Here is a 19149-nt window from a genome sequence, read left to right as displayed (position 1 = left end):
AAGATAATTTAGTCTTCTCGGTCAGCAAACGTTTTCATATATAATAAAAATAAAGGATCGTAAAAAGAAGTCGTAAAGCTACTGTGTCATAAAAACCAATATTTGAGAAAAAGATTCAAATTTGAATAGAAGTTAGAAAACAACAAAATAACTAAAGGACTGTAATCGAACGTAATAATGAAAGATTGATGCGCAATCGACTAATTTAATCAAACGCCATCTCGCGCTATGTAAAAGTATCTATTAAAATCAGTAGTTTTCCAGTTCAGTTTCGGCATTCGCATAAAACGTAATCAAGTACACCAAGAATTGTGACGGATTACGATTCATCACGATAGTCAGAAATAGGCAAGAGGAGCAAAGAGGACACGCAAAAGATGGCGGAAGCCGTTGTAGACGGGGCAATGTCCCGATTTTTTTGTCACAAATGCAGTATCGAAATTGAACGTTTATTACCTGTAAGTACATTTATCCATCTTTTCACATTAATAGCTCGTGCTATTAAACGAAACTCTATTTATAAAACCTTAAATTTTTTGTTTCGAATTGTCACTTGGTATCACGCGACAAAAGCTTTTTTCCTCCTATTTTTTTGTTCCATATAGAAAAATCATACAAATATTATTATTCTTTCGTTATTTTCTATATTTTTACTTACTACCATTACGTATCCGTCTTAAAATCATTTGACGCTTGAGTGTTATAAAAGATAATATTACTTTGGTATAGAACTTCACTAGATCGAATATGTATTTTAAATACTCCTATATCCTATTTCCTTAATTCTTATTTTTTAGATACTTTCGTTAATATTGATCATAAATTTCTTTAAAAAACAAGGTTAACGCAATATGTTTCTTTATTATTGAACATTGTATAATGAGTAATTTTAAGTAAATATTTTCTAAAAAAAAAAGAAAAATATATAAAAATTATACTTTGTTTATTGACCTATTAAATCTACAGATGTCTTCTTAACAGATACATGAGAAGAGACTTGAGAAGATTCAAGTTATTTTCTATTTACAAAATTATTTTATGAAATACCTTGTAATAACGCAACGATCATTGTTGATTATCGTTCAATGTAATGTTTTATCTATCTTTTAGGATTACACATGTCCAAGATGTTCGAGTGGTTTCATAGAAGAATTGGAAAGTGATAGTAGTGACAGTGGCTCTAGAATGCATATTAGTAATGACATAGATGATGTAAATACAATTTCTTGATTGATAATAATGAATAGTGTTATAGTCAGTAGCATTATAAGTGATATGAACATAAATTATGAAATTTTAATATTTTTCTTTTGTAATTTCATTATACTCTAATACACAGATTTAATTGTTATTTTGATTAAATATTTATTATGTAGCTTTTAGAACGTTATGCAGATGTTCCTTTGGGAGGGGAATATGAAATGGAGTTTTCCAATCAGTCTGAAACACCAGTTAGTTCTAATAGAAATAATGGTCCTGCTGGTAGAAGACGAGTTCATTGGTCGCGTAATGCTCAAGACACACGTCGTTCTAATAGGTACATCACTTATAATTTTTCAGAAGTACATGTGTTGAATGTACATATGTTGAAATCTTTTTGTTTGTTTTCTTGACTTATATATATAATATATTAAGCTATATGTTTATATTCTTATGTAATGATATGTTTTATCATTTTAATTTGAATTGTGTCAAATATATTGAAGACGAAAATTGAAAATTGACTTGCTATTGGTTGAATCTGTTAAAAAAATGAAAAAAAATGAAAAATTATTTATGCAGAAATGAAAGTTAACGAATATAATTAGTCTCATTATTAATTTTGCAGTATGTGTGTATACATGTAATTGTAATTTTTATGTTGAACAGCAGTCGTGGCAGACAAGAAGTACCTGTGTCTGTAGAGAATTTCATACAAGATTTTATACTTAATCTCTCGGAAGGAGTAGCACAAGCTGCACAACTACCTGTGTATGTATAATAATTTTTATTATGTGGTTATTATTTACGTAATATTTATAAATATGTATACGATGCGAAAGTTTGCAAGGCATTTCAAATTAATTTGAACAATGCGAATAAGAAAGTCTTATTTTATGTAAAATGATTTTAATTTGTATGTTATTTATGTAAAACATTATCCTGAGTGAATCCAAAAGCAATTTTTCAGTTTTAATTCATGTAAATTTGCATGTAAACTTTTTTGTTTGGCATACAAAACAGGATATTATGGTATTTATTAAGAAAAAATTAAATACAAGTTTTTATTATGGTTATAGATACAAGTTATATCGTTAAATACAAGTATTATTTATTATTTTCATGAAATTAAAGTAAACTTTTGATGATGTATTTAATTATTTTTTATTAATAAGTTATTTTTAGATATTATATATAATTATGTAATACTAGTTCTTTTTATTTTTATGTATAATATTTTTCAAATAGCACATGAAGGTGAAACTGGTATTTCATTATTTGTGCGTGTGTGCGATGCGTGTATGTAAATATAGACGTATGTTCATTATTTATAATAATATATAATTTTAATGATTCCACGCAAATGTTCATATACAATGTGTCGTCAGAGAAAATAGAAATTAAATAAAAGTAGTAATTTGAAAATGTTATATGAAAAAAGGTAATAAATGCTAGCAATGAAAATAAGGAAAAAATTTTAGATTATCTATACAAAGGAAAAAATTTTAATGAAAAATTGAGAAAATTATAATAATTTATACACTTTCTACAAGATGTTCGAATGATTTATGACATAGTAATCCTGATTTGTTTTCTGTCGAACGATTACTAAATAAATCTATTTTGTACATATATAAAATTTGTTAAATGTATTTGATTATATGATTGTATTGAGGACAATGAGTTATAAATTATAAAGAATAATATTGTAAACAGTAGATGAAAAATGATGTTTATTTAATTTGCAGTATACATATAAGTAAACATATATTTACAAAGTATGGAATAATGGCAGAAAGAAGCACTAAAAAGCTTGTTCACCCAGGATAAAAGTCATTATTATTTTATTTGATATTTGGTATTACTAAAATAAAGCACAATAATGTAGATTCAATATTAGACTGTTCTTGGGAAATCCTGGAGATTATGTCTGGGGTCAAGATGGCTTAGATGCGATTGTAACACAATTATTAAATCAAATTGATGGGACTGGACCACCACCCTTACCACGAAAACAGATTGATGAAATACCGACCGTAACTGTCAGTCAGTGTCATGTGGGTGAGTAAAATATGTATATTGTAATTTACAGTATTTAATATTAATACAAATATTTACAATAAATTGTTTTTTATAAATTGTATATACAGATAGTAAGCTTCAATGTTCTGTTTGTTGGGAGGACTTTAAACTTTCTGAACCAGTTAAGCAACTTCCTTGTTTACATGTATATCACGCACCATGTATTGTACCATGGTTAGAATTGGTAAGTTAAAGAAAGATTTAAAAAGATCTATTTTATTTTGAAATAATACAAATGTCTTTTCATGAAAAGTACTTTTGTCCAATGTATGTACAGCAAATGTCTTTTTTTTTTGTATTTAGCATGGTACTTGCCCTATTTGTAGACAGCACCTGGGTAATCAAAATTCAGCAGAAGTACATCAGGATACTGTAGGACGTAGCTTAGTCGCTCTCTTCAGGTATGTTAACTATTTTGTCTATAGAAAGCATACATTTTAATTAAATATAGCATTTGATATTTTTAAACGTATAAAATATAATATGAAACATATAAAAATTTGAGTTTCTCATATCCTTTTAAAAATATTAAGAAGGCTTACAATTGTATTTATTTATTTCTAGGGCAACCAATGAATCAAACAATTCTAGAACGCCATCAACATCATCCTCGAGTGGTGATAACTCCAGTAGTAACTCATCGAGTGAGATTTGAGATTGATTATCCTGTCTTACTATTTTCTTTACCCAGCCGAAAACACAAATATACACACACAACACGCGTCTATTTTTCACTTTTTTCAAATTTGTTTTCCGGCACTAGAGCGATGCTCATATATATTTCATCAATATTGTATCTCGACATTAATATAAATTTCAAGCTTTATACTTCAATGAACGATGTAATGAATCATGAAAAAAAATAATGCAGTATCAAATTACAACTTGCATGTGTTGCTTTGCATGAATTATAACGAGATATGAACATTAAAAATCTAAGAAGGACGTGCGTATTTATAGTTAAACTAATCCTTGTTGCTATATATATGTATATATTTATTTACGCGCGGTTGCATATACACAATTTCATAGCTTGAAAGAACACAGATCATGGAGTTTCCTAAACAGACTTATCTGAAATTTAAAAAGAATGTATGTTTCTTTATAAAAATTTAAATTTGAATGTTTAATAAATTTAACATGATACAATAATGTTTACAGAAAGAAAAAAAGGAAAAAATACTGTAATATAATCTAAGTGTAGGAAGTGTTATATATAAAAATAATGGAACAAATATTAGTGACTTCAATTGTGTACAGTTTAATTAAAAATTTATGTATCAAATTCTTTCTAGTATACTTTCTTTTTAATTTACGTAATTTTGATTTTTGATGCAATTTAATTATAATATTTATATGAATTTAAAAAGTGTTAAAAAATTTGATATCTATATTCTTATTTATATTTTTTTCTTAAAACGATATGTCTATACTAGTATTGTTTTATAATTTGTTATTAATATATTATATTTTGTTTTGATTATTAACAAATTCTATTCAATTAATATTGATTTATGAAGTGCACCAAAAATCAGTTATGTAACAATGTAATAGAAATTACGAAAAATGAAAAATGGACCATAATATTTGTATATCTGTTTGAAATTGTATTTTATTTTTGTTAAAATATGGGTATGTACTGTTCTGTGTTATTTATGTCCTTATTATATAATTAAATATAAATATCAGCTTATATTATATTAGCTTAATATATAAATTGCTCATTTATTATTGAATTGATATAGGTTTGGTACAGATGCAAATTTGATTGTTCGTAATTTACAGCTGGTAATCAGCTGAAATATCAGAGACATATGAATACAGTAGATAATGTGAATAGCATTTAGATACGTTTACGTATCATGTTAAACTTTATAGGTTTCAATATAGTATATAATTCAGCAAATAATTATGCAATACCAATATGTATACAAATACTTCAATTTGCCATATTACATAATATATAATACATTATAGTGATTATTCTTATAAGTCAGTGAAATTTAATTTGTTTCCACAGTACATATAATAAAATATAAAGAATTATTACGTCTTTATATTGTCTGTTTTTAAATATAACAAGTGAGCAAAGGTGAAAGATTGTAATTGGGGAAAAAAAGAATAATGTATTCAGTTTACATAACTAAATATTATTTAATTACAAAAAATTGTAAACAGGCTTCAAAATAAATAAATGATTTTTGTTTAAAAAATCTAATTATAGATATTTAACAGATAACAAAAATATATAGTAGCAATAGTAGTGACACAAGCAAGTAGTAGTAGAATCTTTAAAAAATATTTTGCATATAATTAAATATATATATAATTATATATATATATATATACACGAATTGTATATGTATTTTTAAAAAGAACTATACACTAAGAATATACATATGTATAAGGAATCATAATTAGTTGAAAAAGTATAATGTAAACATTTGAAAAATTTAATTGTATAAAAGAATGAAAATTTTAATTAATTCAATTAATAATTGAATTATTGTTATTAGATTATTAAAAAATTTTTATTTTTATTCTTTATTTTTATATGAATGATCCTAGATGTTATCTTTATTAATAAATTTATACAATTCATATAGGTTAATTAGTGTGATTCACATATGCGCATGCGTGTATGCGATATATATATATATATTATAGATCTATATATACATAGTTATAGATGAGTATAGTATCTTTGTATTAATAAAGTAATTCTTATAAAGTGTATAATAATAAAGTGATTCTTATAAATATAACAATAAAAATTAAAAAGAAGAAACAAGTTGAGATTTTGAAAATTTTTATGTTGAGTTATATGATTAGTTGAGTTATATGAAAAGTCTAATAGTAAAAAATAAATAGAGGAACAGTTGGACTTATTGTTATGTAAAAGATATATTCAAACTAACAGCAAATTATTTCGTACAAAAAAAAAATGGAAGAAAACACATGGCTCAAGATTTTGTGCCAAATATTTAAATTTTGAAAAAAATATTCATAATATTGCAAATAAGATAATCTCTTGTCAGTTTACGTAAAATTGACTTTAATTTTCAAAATTAAATGTGGTTGAGCAAAGCATGAAACATAACCAAAAAGAAAGTTTGATCTGTTTCTACGAAGAGAAAAGAATAGAAGACAGTTTTTATATTGCACAGTTTACGTAGCTACCTATACATCAAGTGAAATGAATATTCTGATATATGTTTCAATTAATCGCAAGGGATGGCTGAAAAGGAGGCAAAGATTGAATACGTGACAGAACCTTGCCCCATTAAACCTCGTAAAATAGGTCCACAGAATATAGTATTACGATTGAAACGTCGTGAGACGTTTGGTTGCCCTTATCCAGGAACACACGTGCACTGTGCCAGACAATTTTATCAAAATGTATTTCCAAATTTCACCGTTATGAATGTGGAGAAACCTCCGTGTTTTCTTAGAAAATTTAGTCCGGATGGTCGTTATTTAATAGCATTTAGTGCAGATCAAACTTCTATAGAAGTTTACGAATATCGTGGTGCATCTGCAGCTGCTGATTTATTAGCAGGCTGTGGAGGCGAATATATTGGCCATAAGAATGACGAATGTAGTTTTAACATTAGAAGAAACATTTTTAGTCGATTTTTTAAGGTGTATTGTGTTATTTTTAATTTTTTAATAATGTAGTTTCACTTATGGATAATTAATGTTGTAATGGAAAATAAATAACAAGATCTATTATGATATTTATAGGCTAAATGGATTGTTAATGTTGTTCAAAGTAATGAACAATTGAACAGAGAATGCAGTTTATTTACAGATGATGGTCGTTATGTAATTGTTGGGTCAGCTGCACATATTCCAGATGAACTGAGACCACATTTTTATCAGGTAAAAATATCATGTAGCTTAGATTGTTAAGGATTAATAATATTAAGTTTTATTCTTTAAGATTTATTCTAACAATGAAGCACTGACTCCAAATCCTAGATCACCACTTGAAGATTATAGCTTACATCTTGTTGATTTACATGGAGGGAAATTATGTGATACTAGGCATTTTAAAGTAGATAAAATATATTTGTCCCACAATCAAGGTAAATATTAATTAAATGTTATTTGTGAATGTCTATTTATTTTACTTCTTCAGATTGTTTAACAAATGATTTTATTTATGTAGGCCTCTATCTCTATAAAGATATATTGGCAGTACTGTCTGTACAACATCAAACCATTCATATATTTCAAATTCTTGATGGAATGTTTATTAATGTTAGAACCATAGGAAGGTACCATCTGTACAAAAAGACATTTTTTGTTTTAAATTTATTTTAATAACTGTTGTTATATTGTCAATAACTTATTTTGATTGGAAACAGGTTTTGTTTAGAGGATGATGCATATTTGGTTCGAAGTGCATGCCCAGGAGTAAACTGTCGGCCATTTAGAGATGTCACAATAAATTGTCTTAAGCATAAATTATTAGTCTACTTGTATAAAAGAGCAGCATATATTAGTGATACAACAAATGATCCATATGAATTAAGACGTTTTTATCAATATTTTGATCAAGTATTGTATAAAATTTAATAGTTCGAAGTATAATAGTACTTTAAGTATATGTAATCATAATAAATTAATGTTTCAGTTAAATGCATTACGAATGTGGAAAATGCAGTTATTAGATACAAATCATATTCTTGTAAGATTTGCAAGTGAAGAAGTGGCAACACTTCAAGCGAACGAACCTAATGTACAACCTGCACTTTTGGTAGTTTATGATATGGTTACTGCTAAAATATTAGCTGCATATGATAATACATCTACACAGTTATTGACACAATTTGAAAACTTCAGCGATTTCTTTAGAAATGCTAGAATGAGCGGTGACTGTCAATATATGTGTTCTCCATCTAATAATATATATGCAAGGTATAATATTTACGAGAATACATGTAGTATACATATATTCTGTTTCAGTATATTATAAATTAATGTAAAACATGGAATTTTTTCATTATTTTCGAATTTTATATTTCGAGAGTCAATTTTCAATTTTCATTGTTTGTACGACATTTGAAGTGAATTCTATGAAGATATATATATATATATATATATATCACATATATATATTTTCTTATATAATTTTTGGAAACTTTATGTAATTATTAGTCAACTAAACATAGTAATGTCTTAAAATATAATAATATTCGACATAATGTAACTTCATTATCTTGGCAATTTGTATCACTGATATGAACCAGCACTTTGATGTTTAAAGCAACAAATGTTATGCTATTAATTTGATATATGAAAAGTGAAATTTTTATAATTTTTGTTTTATCATAATGTAAAAATTGTTAATAATGTGGCAGGATTTTCCTAATTTTAATCATATTGATTTAAGTTGAATTTTATTAGGACTGTTACAATTTTTAATACAGAAGCTTCAAAGTTCGTTATGCCAAAAATTATAAAATGTAAATTATTCATATAAAAACAGAAGAAATAATTTGTTTTCAAAATAAAAGATAATAATGTGTAATAAAAGATAATCAAGTTGCGAAAGATAAAAAGTTGCGAACTACGAATGATGTAAAATTCGACTTTCAGTTATTTTTTGGGAAGTGCTATTATGTTATCAAATGTTCAAATAAAATATAACTTGTTATAATAATACTAATGTTATTTTCCACATAAATTTGTTATTTTTTTACATTATTATTTAACTATCGATAATTTTTAGAGTAATTCGAGTTTCTTCTTTTTGGACTTACATAAAAGTCTCGTTGATTTGTTTACACTTTCCATATTGTGATAAAATAAAAGAGTTATACAAATTTAATTTTTTATGGTTCATTAGGTAATAATGTATTGTTCTCTTTTTTATTGTCTGATGCTTTTGAGTAAATAAAACAAATGTCGCATCCAGTGTAATCAAGCTTGAACAGTTACTAATAAGAAATTAATAAAAAAGTGCCAGTGATCCATAAAATATAGTACAATTTTGTTGTAAAATATGTTCTTGAAGTCATAGTATTAATTTATAATTTTATTACAGATTATTACAACAGAGGTTTAAACAAACAATAATAAGTGCCAGGTATGGTGGTGTTACAGAAGCTACAAAAAGATTACTTGCTCAATTGCCAATATGCGCTCAATCTTACTCAAGTTCTCCATATCTAGATTTAGCCTTATTTTGTTATGACGATAAGTGGGTATCTATGATGGAGCGCCCCAAAGCTTGTGGCGAGCATCCTATACGGTATAGTTTTCATTTGATTTCTGATATTTATGGAAATTATTTACTAAATTTGTTGTATGATGTATTAATTTTATATGAAAAATTGCTATAGATTGTTAAAACTACTTCCATGTAATTATTAGAAGTAGAATTATTATTCTTTTTAATAACAATTAATATTTGAACACAATTATTTAATGCTATTGCATTATTTTTAAAGGTTTTACGCTCGTGATTCTGGTCTTTTAAAATTTCGAATGTATGCGGGGATGTTAGGTCGTACAACACCTACATCTGCGAGACGACTAGTTGCATTTACCTTTCATCCAACAGATCCGTTTGCCATTTCTGTTCAACGAACGAATGCTGAATATATCGTCAGTTTCCATATTAGGCACGTTTAATTTTTCATCGAAGTATTTTAACATTTACATTATCATTTCTTCGATGAATACGATCTCATTGTACAGTTTCAATAATAATGATAACGTTTTCGAACAAAAAATTATTTAAAAAGTTGATATAAATGTAAATAATTTTATTAAGAACTCACAATTAATCAGATTTTGTAATTCATTTATACTTTCCTATTCTTCATTAACATTAGAACTGTATAACTTTTTAACTTATACCTTTATACATACTGTTTATATACTATATTCTTATTTATTTTCCTATACTTATACTGTACATATCTCTGCATTGTATTGATGTTCATCGCAACTTTAATATTAATTGTTGTATTGTTGTGCATTTTTATTTCAATTGTTTTAAACGATAAACTTAGCATTTGTATTATTACATTATTGATTTCGAATAATTTGAGCACATTTGACTGAATACTTATACAAAATTAATCATAAGTATCTTTGTAACATAACTAGCTGATATCAAATATTTCAAAAATTTTAAGTAGATGTTTTTCAATGTATATATGAATGTATATGTATATTATAATCCAGTTTAACACATTGGGACTTGGTACTTCTAAATAAAAATTTTGTACATATTTAGCAAAATTTCATATCACAATAATTGTTACAAAAAATAAGACTTTGTTCTTCTATTAATGAAGAAATTTGGAAAGGTTGAAATGTGCCATTTGAAAATAGTTCAATATTATAATTTTTTATATATTGTTAAAATTTAAATACCAAAATCTTGTTACATGGTTTTTATAAATTTGATAAAGATACAATAAAGAAATGCATATAATAATGAATAGATTGAAGTTTTTATTATATATGTATATTATGTATATTTACCATATATTCAATATGATTAAATTGCGTCCTTCAATTCATTAAAAGATTAATGTGATAAAAAAAATTTTTTGTATGTTAAAGCTATTGTAAGTTTTTATCATTAATATCACACTCATAATTAAAAATATTACAATATAAAATAATTCTATAACAAAATTCTTCTTTATATGAACAATTTTCATATGTAGAATATACATGGGATATACAGCAATTCATGGAAAATATACAGCGCCATCTATTTTATGTGTATATCGATGCTAAAGAACGTATTGAAGGGACCGAAGAAGAAATGCGAAGCCATACTAGGTTTTGTTTAAAGTGAAGTGCTTGATAATTAAACCTAATGTCTTTTATATGTGTATTTTTAACTGAATAAATGGAATTCTGGATTTTTGCATATGTATAGTTCAATTCATAAAAAAAAGAAAGGCACAGTAAAGAAAAATTTTTGATAATTTGATTTTTCTATGCGAAGACGGTCAGTTTATGTTACTTTGGTTCTAAACACATTGTTCAAAATTCGGTAAGTAACTTTTGTAAAAATTGTACTCGTTTTGTGATTATTATTAAGTGATTATTAGCTTAACTTGTGATTATTTTATTGTGATATATTGTGATTATTAGCTTAACTAATACGAATATACATATATATTGTAATTGAAGTTATATTTTGAGAATTATTTAATGTATGCATGATATGGCATACATTTGTGCGTCCATTGAGGCGTGATATATGTACACAATATTTAGGTTACTGTATATATTCAATTTCGGTTAATTTTAACGAGAAGTTTGAAATTTTGTTTTTGTAATTCTTGTAATCAATTAAATTTGTCCTAAAAATTATTTGAAAATTAAAAAAATTGCTATAAATATTACACGAACCTGATTGCCTTTAAAACTAAAAATTAAAAACATTTTAAAATGTACATTGCTTAATGTTTAATTTTTTCTTTTTGTTGCAGTTATAGAGTGGCAATAATCTGTATTTTAGAACAAAATCATAATTAGACAACTCATTTATTATGATAAAAATGCCATGAAATAATTTAACACTTGACGTATTATAATTTTGTCTAAATATATATAGGAATAGAAGCTTATGGAGTTGTAAATGAAAAAAATTTTCCTATATATATATATATATATATATACATATTTGTATGTTAATCTTTATGTTTAAAACATATTTGTAATTACATTTGATGATTGCATAGTGACTGCGAAAATGAATATTGATAAGAGTAAAAAAGATTACGCTATTTGTAGTAGCAAATTGGATCAGAGATGCTTTATCCCTTGGAGCTCTCCAGAAGACAACTTCTCATTTAAACATAGATATGTACCATGTAGTAGATCAGTTCCATATAAAAACAAACGTTTTGTTAAATACAGATTAAGTCGATCCCTGAATTTTGATTCAAGTAATTCTAGTTTAGAAAACAGCTCTCTTGAAGAAGATAAACATTTATCTAGATCTGCTAAGATAATGAGGGCTTTAAATTTTAATAGCCCCTCTTATTATGGGAAAACAAAAATAAAAAAGTCATTAAATTTCAACTTAACTCCTAGTCCAAAAAGATTTAGGCATGTGAAGAGAGGTATACAAAAATCTTTGAGCCTAAACAGTTCTCCTTTGTCAGTTTCCAATAAATTTATAAATCTTGATGATAATCATAGTGAGTCTACGAACAGTAGTTTATTATTTTCATCTTCTGATTCTATTGATGAAAACCAAAATGAGACACCATTGCAGCAAAATACAAAGGAACATGAAATGTTACATTATTCTACACCTAACACAAAGAATATCAGAAAATCATTAGGTTCAGCAAGTTTTACACCATTACTACGTAGTCGAATGAAAGAAACCATTGACAACATTGTTTATATAACTGCAACGCCCAGTTCACAGTCATTAAAATGTATCAAAGGTAGATCAAAATATACAAATGATATCGTGAATACTTCAAGAAATCTATTTCATGAATTTCATGATAAGGATGACAATGGACCATGCACACCTAAAAATTTAATTTGTATAATTCCAGAAAGTATGAGTGCTATTAAAAAGAGCCACAAGAAGGTAAGTAAAAAAAATTAATTGAAATTCTTTTCTCTCAGTTAATTTTGCTTTTTAAAAATAAAAAATAAGTAGTTTTATATTTTGATGTATTAAAGTGATGTATTATCATTAATTTTTACATATTGTAATGTTGTATACAGGAAAGATCATCAAGGCGTAGTGCCTGTTACTCAACACAATTTATAGATAATGAAAGTGTACCTCTAGACAGATCTAGATTTTTAGCAAATCAACATAGAAAATATATTGATTCTTTTGAAGATACTAAATCAGATATTGATCGATGTACTGATGAAAATTCGAATTCTAATGAATTAATCTTAAATCATTCTGAAGATAATATATCAGAAACAGGTTCACTTTTTGATTATACAGAGGAACAGAAAAATATTTTAGAAGAATCTAAAGAAGTATCTAGTAGCGTCGTACACGAAATAGATAAATTCGATGTTAAAATAAAATTAGAGGAGAATGTAGACCGTTTATCGAAAATTGATCCTAGCAACATTAATGCTAATAATTCAACTAACAATACTAGATCTGTAACTCCAGTGCCAGTAAAAGAAGACTTAAACTCGCAAAAATCTGTTACTCCTGAGAATCGTATAAATATTTTAGAAACAATTATTAAAGATTCTATAAAAAAGTCTCATAAAAAAATTAAGGGTGATAATAAAAAGAGATTGTTCAGCCCGAAAGTTTTACAAGATAAACTAAAAGCTACAGAAGAACAAGAGAATATTAAATGTTCACAAAATTTTGTACAATATGAAAATATTGAACTAAATAAAGTACCTACAAAGGTGAATAATCTTGATGTGTCAAGAGAGGAGCGATCATGTACACCCGAAAAAGTGAATTCCAGCAGGCTTTTATTATCACAATATAGTTCAGTTAAAAAATCTCATAAAAAGGATAAACATAATAAGATAATATCTGGGTTTTTAAAACGTCAAGAATATTTTAATAAAGATATAGATTTAGTAACAAATAATGAATATAAAGCATTTAATAATGATATGACCAAATGTAAAAATAGTATGGAAAATTATTCGGATTTAGATATTGCTACAAATATTGATGATTCTACATCTTTAGTGGCGTCTGCGAGCTTGAATTCGTCCCTGGAAAAATTATCTCCAAGTAAAAGAAGAAAACCACAAGGTATATCGTCAGATAGCGAGAAAAATATATTGTATGATTCTGAACTACAAGAATTGGATACATCAAAAGAAGAATTTCAAATTTTCACGCCCCTTAAAAGGAAAAGATCATTGATTGTATCTATCGCTGCTAAAGAGTATACTCATTTTGACGATTCATCGATTGAACATTCGAAAGATGTTATTCCGAATATTAGCTTCTCGAGATGTTTAACACCTGTATTAAATCTTTCAAGTAGTTGCAAAAGGGCGGAAAAATGTAATACATTAATAAAATCCGATGATGTTAACAATGAAACTGCAGAAGAAATATACGATTGCGGTTCTAATGATGTAACGGGTAGGTTGACCCCAAGAAATATGTCAACTACGGAATTGTATTCTAATTTAGATTCCATTAAAAAATCACATAAAAAAAATAAACGTGGAAGTAGTTCGTGGAAAAGTATCGGCTTAATTGAAGGTAACCATTCCGTGGACGGAAAATGTGAAATATCAGTAGAAAATGTTTTAAATGAAACGAATAATCTATTAGAACTTTCGAATAATTGTGCTGTCATAGATGATGTGATAAACAAGTCGATTTGCAATAAATCGATAGAAAAATTGGCAAATCCTATAACTGATAATCAGAATTGTGCAAGTATCAGCACGGAAAATGTATCACCGTTCGCAACACCACCAAATTGTTTGAAGACGAAAAGTTATATCAAGTTGCTACAGCAAACTTCTATTAAGCGATCACACAGAAAGATTCGAAATAAAAAGAAAGAGGAATTAATAATTGATACAGACGAATTGTCGGATGATGGATCAATATTTGGCGATGAAGAAAAGTTATCTTTTGCCGAAGATAAATCTACGCATGATTAATGATAAATAATTTGATAAACGATATTTTTGAAAATACGTTACTGGTAAGTGCAGCTATAATGATTCATACTTACGATCAATACGCAACATGAGAATAATTTATGAACTTTTTATACAAGAAGCAGTTGACAATTTTTTTTGTCTAGGAACTGTACATTTAACTAAATTTAATCAGTTTCAATCAGTACTTTTTTACTTTTACTGTGTACGATTTCATTACATAATATATGATTTTTGTTCTTTCATTTCTATTGTATAACATTGAGAGCTGTATAGCACATAACATCTATATAGGTATATGTAATTATTATAGTTTATGAGTAATATCTATGTTTGTATGTATATTTATGTATGTACACTGAAAATAATATCATCCTTAATTTTCTTACAATACGTCTAATAGAACAATATATACATATATTTATTAGAAGCGTCCGTCTTACATGCACATATATAGTGAATTACAGAGTCACATTACATATTTCAATATGTGAATTATAATTGAATTATATTGATTCTATGATTCTTTGTTTTTAAAATTGCTTGCTATTTTTGCATATTCTTTATTATTACATGTATTGTTCTAGAAGTTATTAATAATGACATACATAGGAATAAGTAGGATTCCCTTCCATTTTTGTTAATTGTTCCTCAATAATATCTTAGTATAAACTTTGTTTATCTTCGTTAAATAATTTGTTCTATTCATTAGATAAATGTAACATCACATTTTTATTGAGACAATGCATGATATCAGTAACTATGAAAAAAAAAATATGTATTTGACTTGTATATTAAAATGTTTGTTCATGTTAAGAATTTATCGATTAAATTTGGACAGTTTTTATAAATACGACAATATTTATAAGTATATCGACATTAACATTAACATTAGTATCTCTTTTCTTTATTTCTTCTCTTTTTTAAATATTTCACTTTTACTTTTTCTTTTCTTCTTTAGGTTTTCTTTCTTCTCTCTTTCTTTTTAGGAACTTCGATGATATTAAATATATATGTTATTATTTGCAAAAATGTAGCAACTAATTTACTAAGTATAGTAATTTACGAAGTAAAAATTAAATAGAATTGTAGGAAAATAATGAGTAAACTTCAAAGATATTTTATCTTTGTGGCAATACGCGCGTGCATTATAATAATGTATAGTATATGGTGGTGATACAACTGATAGAAATCAGCATTATGTTGGGCCACCTTGGATGTGTAAAATATTGTTTTCTCATTTTTGCTTATAATAGAATTAACAGAAAATTAGAGGAAAATGCAGTACCTTTATTATACAAGTCTTGAGAGATAATTCTGTATTTTTTTTCTTTTTTCTTTTTTAATAATTGAGCTAATATCATCGCAATGCATCACCCCTTTGCAGTAGCGTAGATTACAGTCTCATAGTTTGAGCTAAAGAAGAAAACCAAATATTTCTAATTTCTGCGTAAATTTACTAATGAAATACGTAGGATTTTTGAAAAATGTCGATTTTTGTGGAAGTTGTACACTTTTGAATAAAAGGTTTTATTTTTCATGAAAAAGTTAATTATACATATGCCTGTAGCAAAAAAAAAAGATTTAAATATTTCGCGAAAGCTATACATATTTCGCTAGAATACGCTTATATAAAAAGCAAGATCGTGCCGAAAATTTTAAGTGAATCGGATGGAAATTGTAGAAGATACTTCCGCTACCGTGAAAAAGGTACGACTCAGAGTAAGATTGAGATTGGTGGTAGACAATCCAAACAAATTGGGCAATCCAGTCATTTTTGTAGAAAAGAAAATACAAGACTTGTATAATAAAAGATATATTCAAAATTTTCCTTTAATTTTATTGTATTATTAGAAAATGATAGAATTTTACATTTTCAAGGTGGAGTAAGCTATTGAACGTTATTTTTTATTTGAATTCTCTCCCAATGTCTTCCTCTTCAAATGTCCCTGCAACGTTGAGAATGATATAAAATAATATTAACTGTACTCAACAAGTTAACTTTCGTATAAATTAATATATGTGATTAATTTTTATGTAAATTAACATATGATGAGAAAGTATTACAACAGCTTGTTTAGCTTAGTTAATTGCGAGTGTCATTTGTATATTCATAAATTCGATGTAAGATTTGTAAAAATGTTATCGTACAAAGTTTATGGAATTTGAAACTCATTTCTTGAATTCTATTCCTATAGTGTTTGAAGCAAATATCAGTAAACACCGTGTATAACATATAATTAAATGTACATACTATTGGTATAATGTTAATTTTCTAATTCTTAAATATTGCATATGCACGGGTAATGTACAACTGATTTTTGCACGCACAGATTAGATATAGGATGGATTAGAATATTAAAAAAAAAAGCAATTGTTCATTTTTTCACCGCAAATATTTCTGCGATGATAATAGTGATAAGTTTCAATGTAAAAAAATTTCTCAGACTAAGACTTTATAATTTTGTATTTGCAATTAGTTGCTTGAATATCACGTTAAAGTTAAGTGAGAAAGTGATAAATAACTGATACAAAGGCTAATTGATAATGATCTTGTTTGTGATTTCACATTCAAAAATGTTACAAGCTACATTACATTAAACATCGATTTCTATCTTTTTCCTTCGTCCTTTTCACAAATTAGCAAATTGAAATTTTAATTCATTTAGTAAAATGAAATCTTAATTTGCTTCCTTCATTTATTTTGTAACATCATTGTTTTTTAAATTGTATTATTACTTTGTAACATCATTGTTTTTTAAATTGTATTATTACTGCAATTTTCTTTCTGTTCTAATATAGAAATTCGTTCCATCTTTAATGTTGTCAATATTTCCATACAACAATTATGTTACAAATATAAATGTACTTGGCCACTTATATTACTTGGGTAATATTTTCAATTAATTTCTTTAAACTGTAGTATGGTTATACTATTTCATAATATTAACAATTTGTTAAGTACCTACTATAGTTAATAAACAAGAATATTTAAAATAAAATACATCTCTGTGTTTCTATCTTTGTTTACTTACCTTTTCCTCATATTTTATATTTAATTATTTTATACTTATATTTTACATTTGTTTATTTAATATCTTTGATTTACATATTTTTATAAATATAAAATATTGATAATTAATACTGATAAATATTTTTATTTTTCTGCTTAGATGACAAGTATGGATATTCCATTGATATATGACGAGCAATGATGAAAATAGTTTTTCTTTACGATTTATTAATAAATTTTTTAAAGTTTTTATTTTTTCTTTTTTTTTAATACGTTTACAAGTAACGAAATGTATCGTGTATTCATATGTATATTGATAAATTATGATTCTAAATTAATTATTTATATTTTATTACATATACACATAGTAAAATGATTTAATTTAATAGAAAATATTTTTCTTGGATCGTATCCATGTATACACGTTTTAAAATTTAAAAGAGACTGAAAACCGAAATATTTTGAGATTTAGGTATTATATAGGTATGGGCTTTCATCGTAATATACCTGTATTTGGGAAATCGGTTTTAATACCTGTATATACCGCTTTACTGACGAAAACACATTTTTCATTTTCTATGTACAGTGACTCTTATTAATATTCGGACATCATGCTATTCAAAATATTATTGTGGATTTCGATTGTTTATAATAGTAAATTTGGATTAATGATATAATAGATTTTTAATAATATAATAGAACATTCATTATAGTTTATAGTAACATAAATTTTATTTATTTATTGCACATACTTTTCTTAATATCAAACAATAAACTGAATTATGTCGAAATGTAGCGTGAGAGATACAACGATGAATTAGTATTAGAAATAATAAAGGATAATGACGTATAATTATGGTAATGGTTAAAAACGAATATAATTATGGTAATGGTTAAAAACGACAGAAAAGTAAACATTTTATTACCCTTGGAAACCTAGGGTTTACGGCGCTTTGTGGAAATGCTATTGTGCTCGAATTACTAAAAGCTCCGAGTGCAAATGTCTGATCTTTATGCATTGTGAGAAATAAACTTGACCTTCACAATTCAATAGCATAAACGACGTGAGTCGTAAACTCTCCTAATTGCATGTCTGAGAAAACGACTTTCTCCGACATCTGCTAGCCGCTATATAATATAAATAAAATAAAATTAAAAACTAATAAAAAAGCTAATAAAAATAAACAAAGTGTACGTGTATAAACGTCGTCAAATTTACTATCGGCAGC

At 26.1% G+C, this 19149-nt stretch overlaps 3 protein-coding genes across 9 annotated transcripts; all 3 read left to right on the top strand.

The window, feature by feature from the left end:
• The first annotated feature begins 61 nt into the window (after window positions 1–61).
• On the top strand, window positions 62–5098 carry LOC122538086 (E3 ubiquitin-protein ligase RNF126). 4 transcript variants are annotated; one of them, XM_043671849.1, is made up of 8 exons: window positions 62–458; window positions 1111–1212; window positions 1377–1537; window positions 1873–1971; window positions 3089–3261; window positions 3351–3466; window positions 3586–3683; window positions 3847–5098. In XM_043671849.1, exons 1-8 carry the CDS (start codon window positions 378–380, stop codon window positions 3935–3937), a joined length of 921 nt encoding a protein of 306 aa, XP_043527784.1. In that variant the 5' UTR covers window positions 62–377; the 3' UTR covers window positions 3938–5098. The 4 variants fall into 4 exon arrangements, with proteins under 4 accessions (XP_043527784.1, XP_043527783.1, XP_043527786.1 ...); XM_043671848.1 differs by having other exon boundaries at window positions 67–458; window positions 1870–1971; XM_043671851.1 differs by having other exon boundaries at window positions 78–458; window positions 3101–3261.
• A 924-nt stretch (window positions 5099–6022) lies between these two features.
• On the top strand, window positions 6023–11814 carry LOC122538084 (DET1 homolog). Of its 2 annotated transcripts, XR_006308783.1 has the most exons (9): window positions 6023–6924; window positions 7027–7164; window positions 7226–7370; window positions 7454–7562; window positions 7653–7845; window positions 7922–8205; window positions 9335–9541; window positions 10974–11308; window positions 11751–11814. XR_006308783.1 is itself a non-coding variant. In XM_043671844.1 (8 exons), exons 1-8 carry the CDS (start codon window positions 6517–6519, stop codon window positions 9922–9924), a joined length of 1668 nt encoding a protein of 555 aa, XP_043527779.1. In that variant the 5' UTR covers window positions 6026–6516; the 3' UTR covers window positions 9925–10738. The 2 variants fall into 2 exon arrangements, 1 of the variants encoding a protein (XP_043527779.1); XM_043671844.1 differs by lacking the exons at window positions 10974–11308; window positions 11751–11814 and adding an exon at window positions 9741–10738 and having other exon boundaries at window positions 6026–6924.
• Window positions 11815–11922: 108 nt separating this feature from the next.
• On the top strand, window positions 11923–17909 carry LOC122538082. Of its 3 annotated transcripts, none has more exons than XR_006308782.1 (3): window positions 11923–12871; window positions 13012–16378; window positions 16571–17909. XR_006308782.1 is itself a non-coding variant. In XM_043671841.1 (3 exons), the coding sequence occupies exons 1-3, from the start codon at window positions 12014–12016 to the stop codon at window positions 14905–14907; spliced, it is 2637 nt and encodes an 878-aa protein (XP_043527776.1). In that variant the 5' UTR covers window positions 11923–12013; the 3' UTR covers window positions 14908–17909. The 3 variants fall into 3 exon arrangements, 2 of the variants coding, with proteins under 2 accessions (XP_043527776.1, XP_043527775.1); XM_043671841.1 differs by having other exon boundaries at window positions 11923–12719; window positions 12837–12871; window positions 13012–17909; XM_043671840.1 differs by having other exon boundaries at window positions 13012–17909.
• The last annotated feature ends 1240 nt before the right edge of the window (window positions 17910–19149 follow it).

Source organism: Frieseomelitta varia, unplaced genomic scaffold (assembly GCF_011392965.1).
Source record: "Frieseomelitta varia isolate USP_RPSP 00005682 unplaced genomic scaffold, Fvar_1.2 scaffold_958, whole genome shotgun sequence".
NCBI classification, from domain to species: Eukaryota; Metazoa; Arthropoda; class Insecta; order Hymenoptera; family Apidae; genus Frieseomelitta; species Frieseomelitta varia.
The sequence above is the reverse complement of the archived record's forward strand: the minus strand, read 5'-3'. Positions and strand labels throughout refer to the sequence as shown.

Bases quoted from the DNA above. Each gene is read 5' to 3' on its own strand.
- LOC122538084 (XM_043671844.1), top strand. From the start codon at position 6,517: ATGGCTGAAAAGGAGGCAAAGATTGAATACGTGACAGAACCTTGCCCC. The intron at 7,846-7,921 runs GTATTGTATAAA...TTAATGTTTCAG, and splicing joins TTTATCAATATTTTGATCAA to TTAAATGCATTACGAATGTG. The intron at 9,542-9,740 runs GTATAGTTTTCA...TTATTTTTAAAG, and splicing joins TGTGGCGAGCATCCTATACG to GTTTTACGCTCGTGATTCTG.
- LOC122538086 (XM_043671848.1), top strand. From the start codon at position 378: ATGGCGGAAGCCGTTGTAGACGGGGCAATGTCCCGATTTTTTTGTCAC. The intron at 1,972-3,088 runs GTATGTATAATA...ACAATAATGTAG, and splicing joins CAAGCTGCACAACTACCTGT to ATTCAATATTAGACTGTTCT. The intron at 3,467-3,585 runs GTAAGTTAAAGA...TTTTGTATTTAG, and splicing joins TTGTACCATGGTTAGAATTG to CATGGTACTTGCCCTATTTG.
- LOC122538082 (XM_043671840.1), top strand. From the start codon at position 12,014: ATGAATATTGATAAGAGTAAAAAAGATTACGCTATTTGTAGTAGCAAA. The intron at 12,872-13,011 runs GTAAGTAAAAAA...TGTTGTATACAG, and splicing joins TTAAAAAGAGCCACAAGAAG to GAAAGATCATCAAGGCGTAG.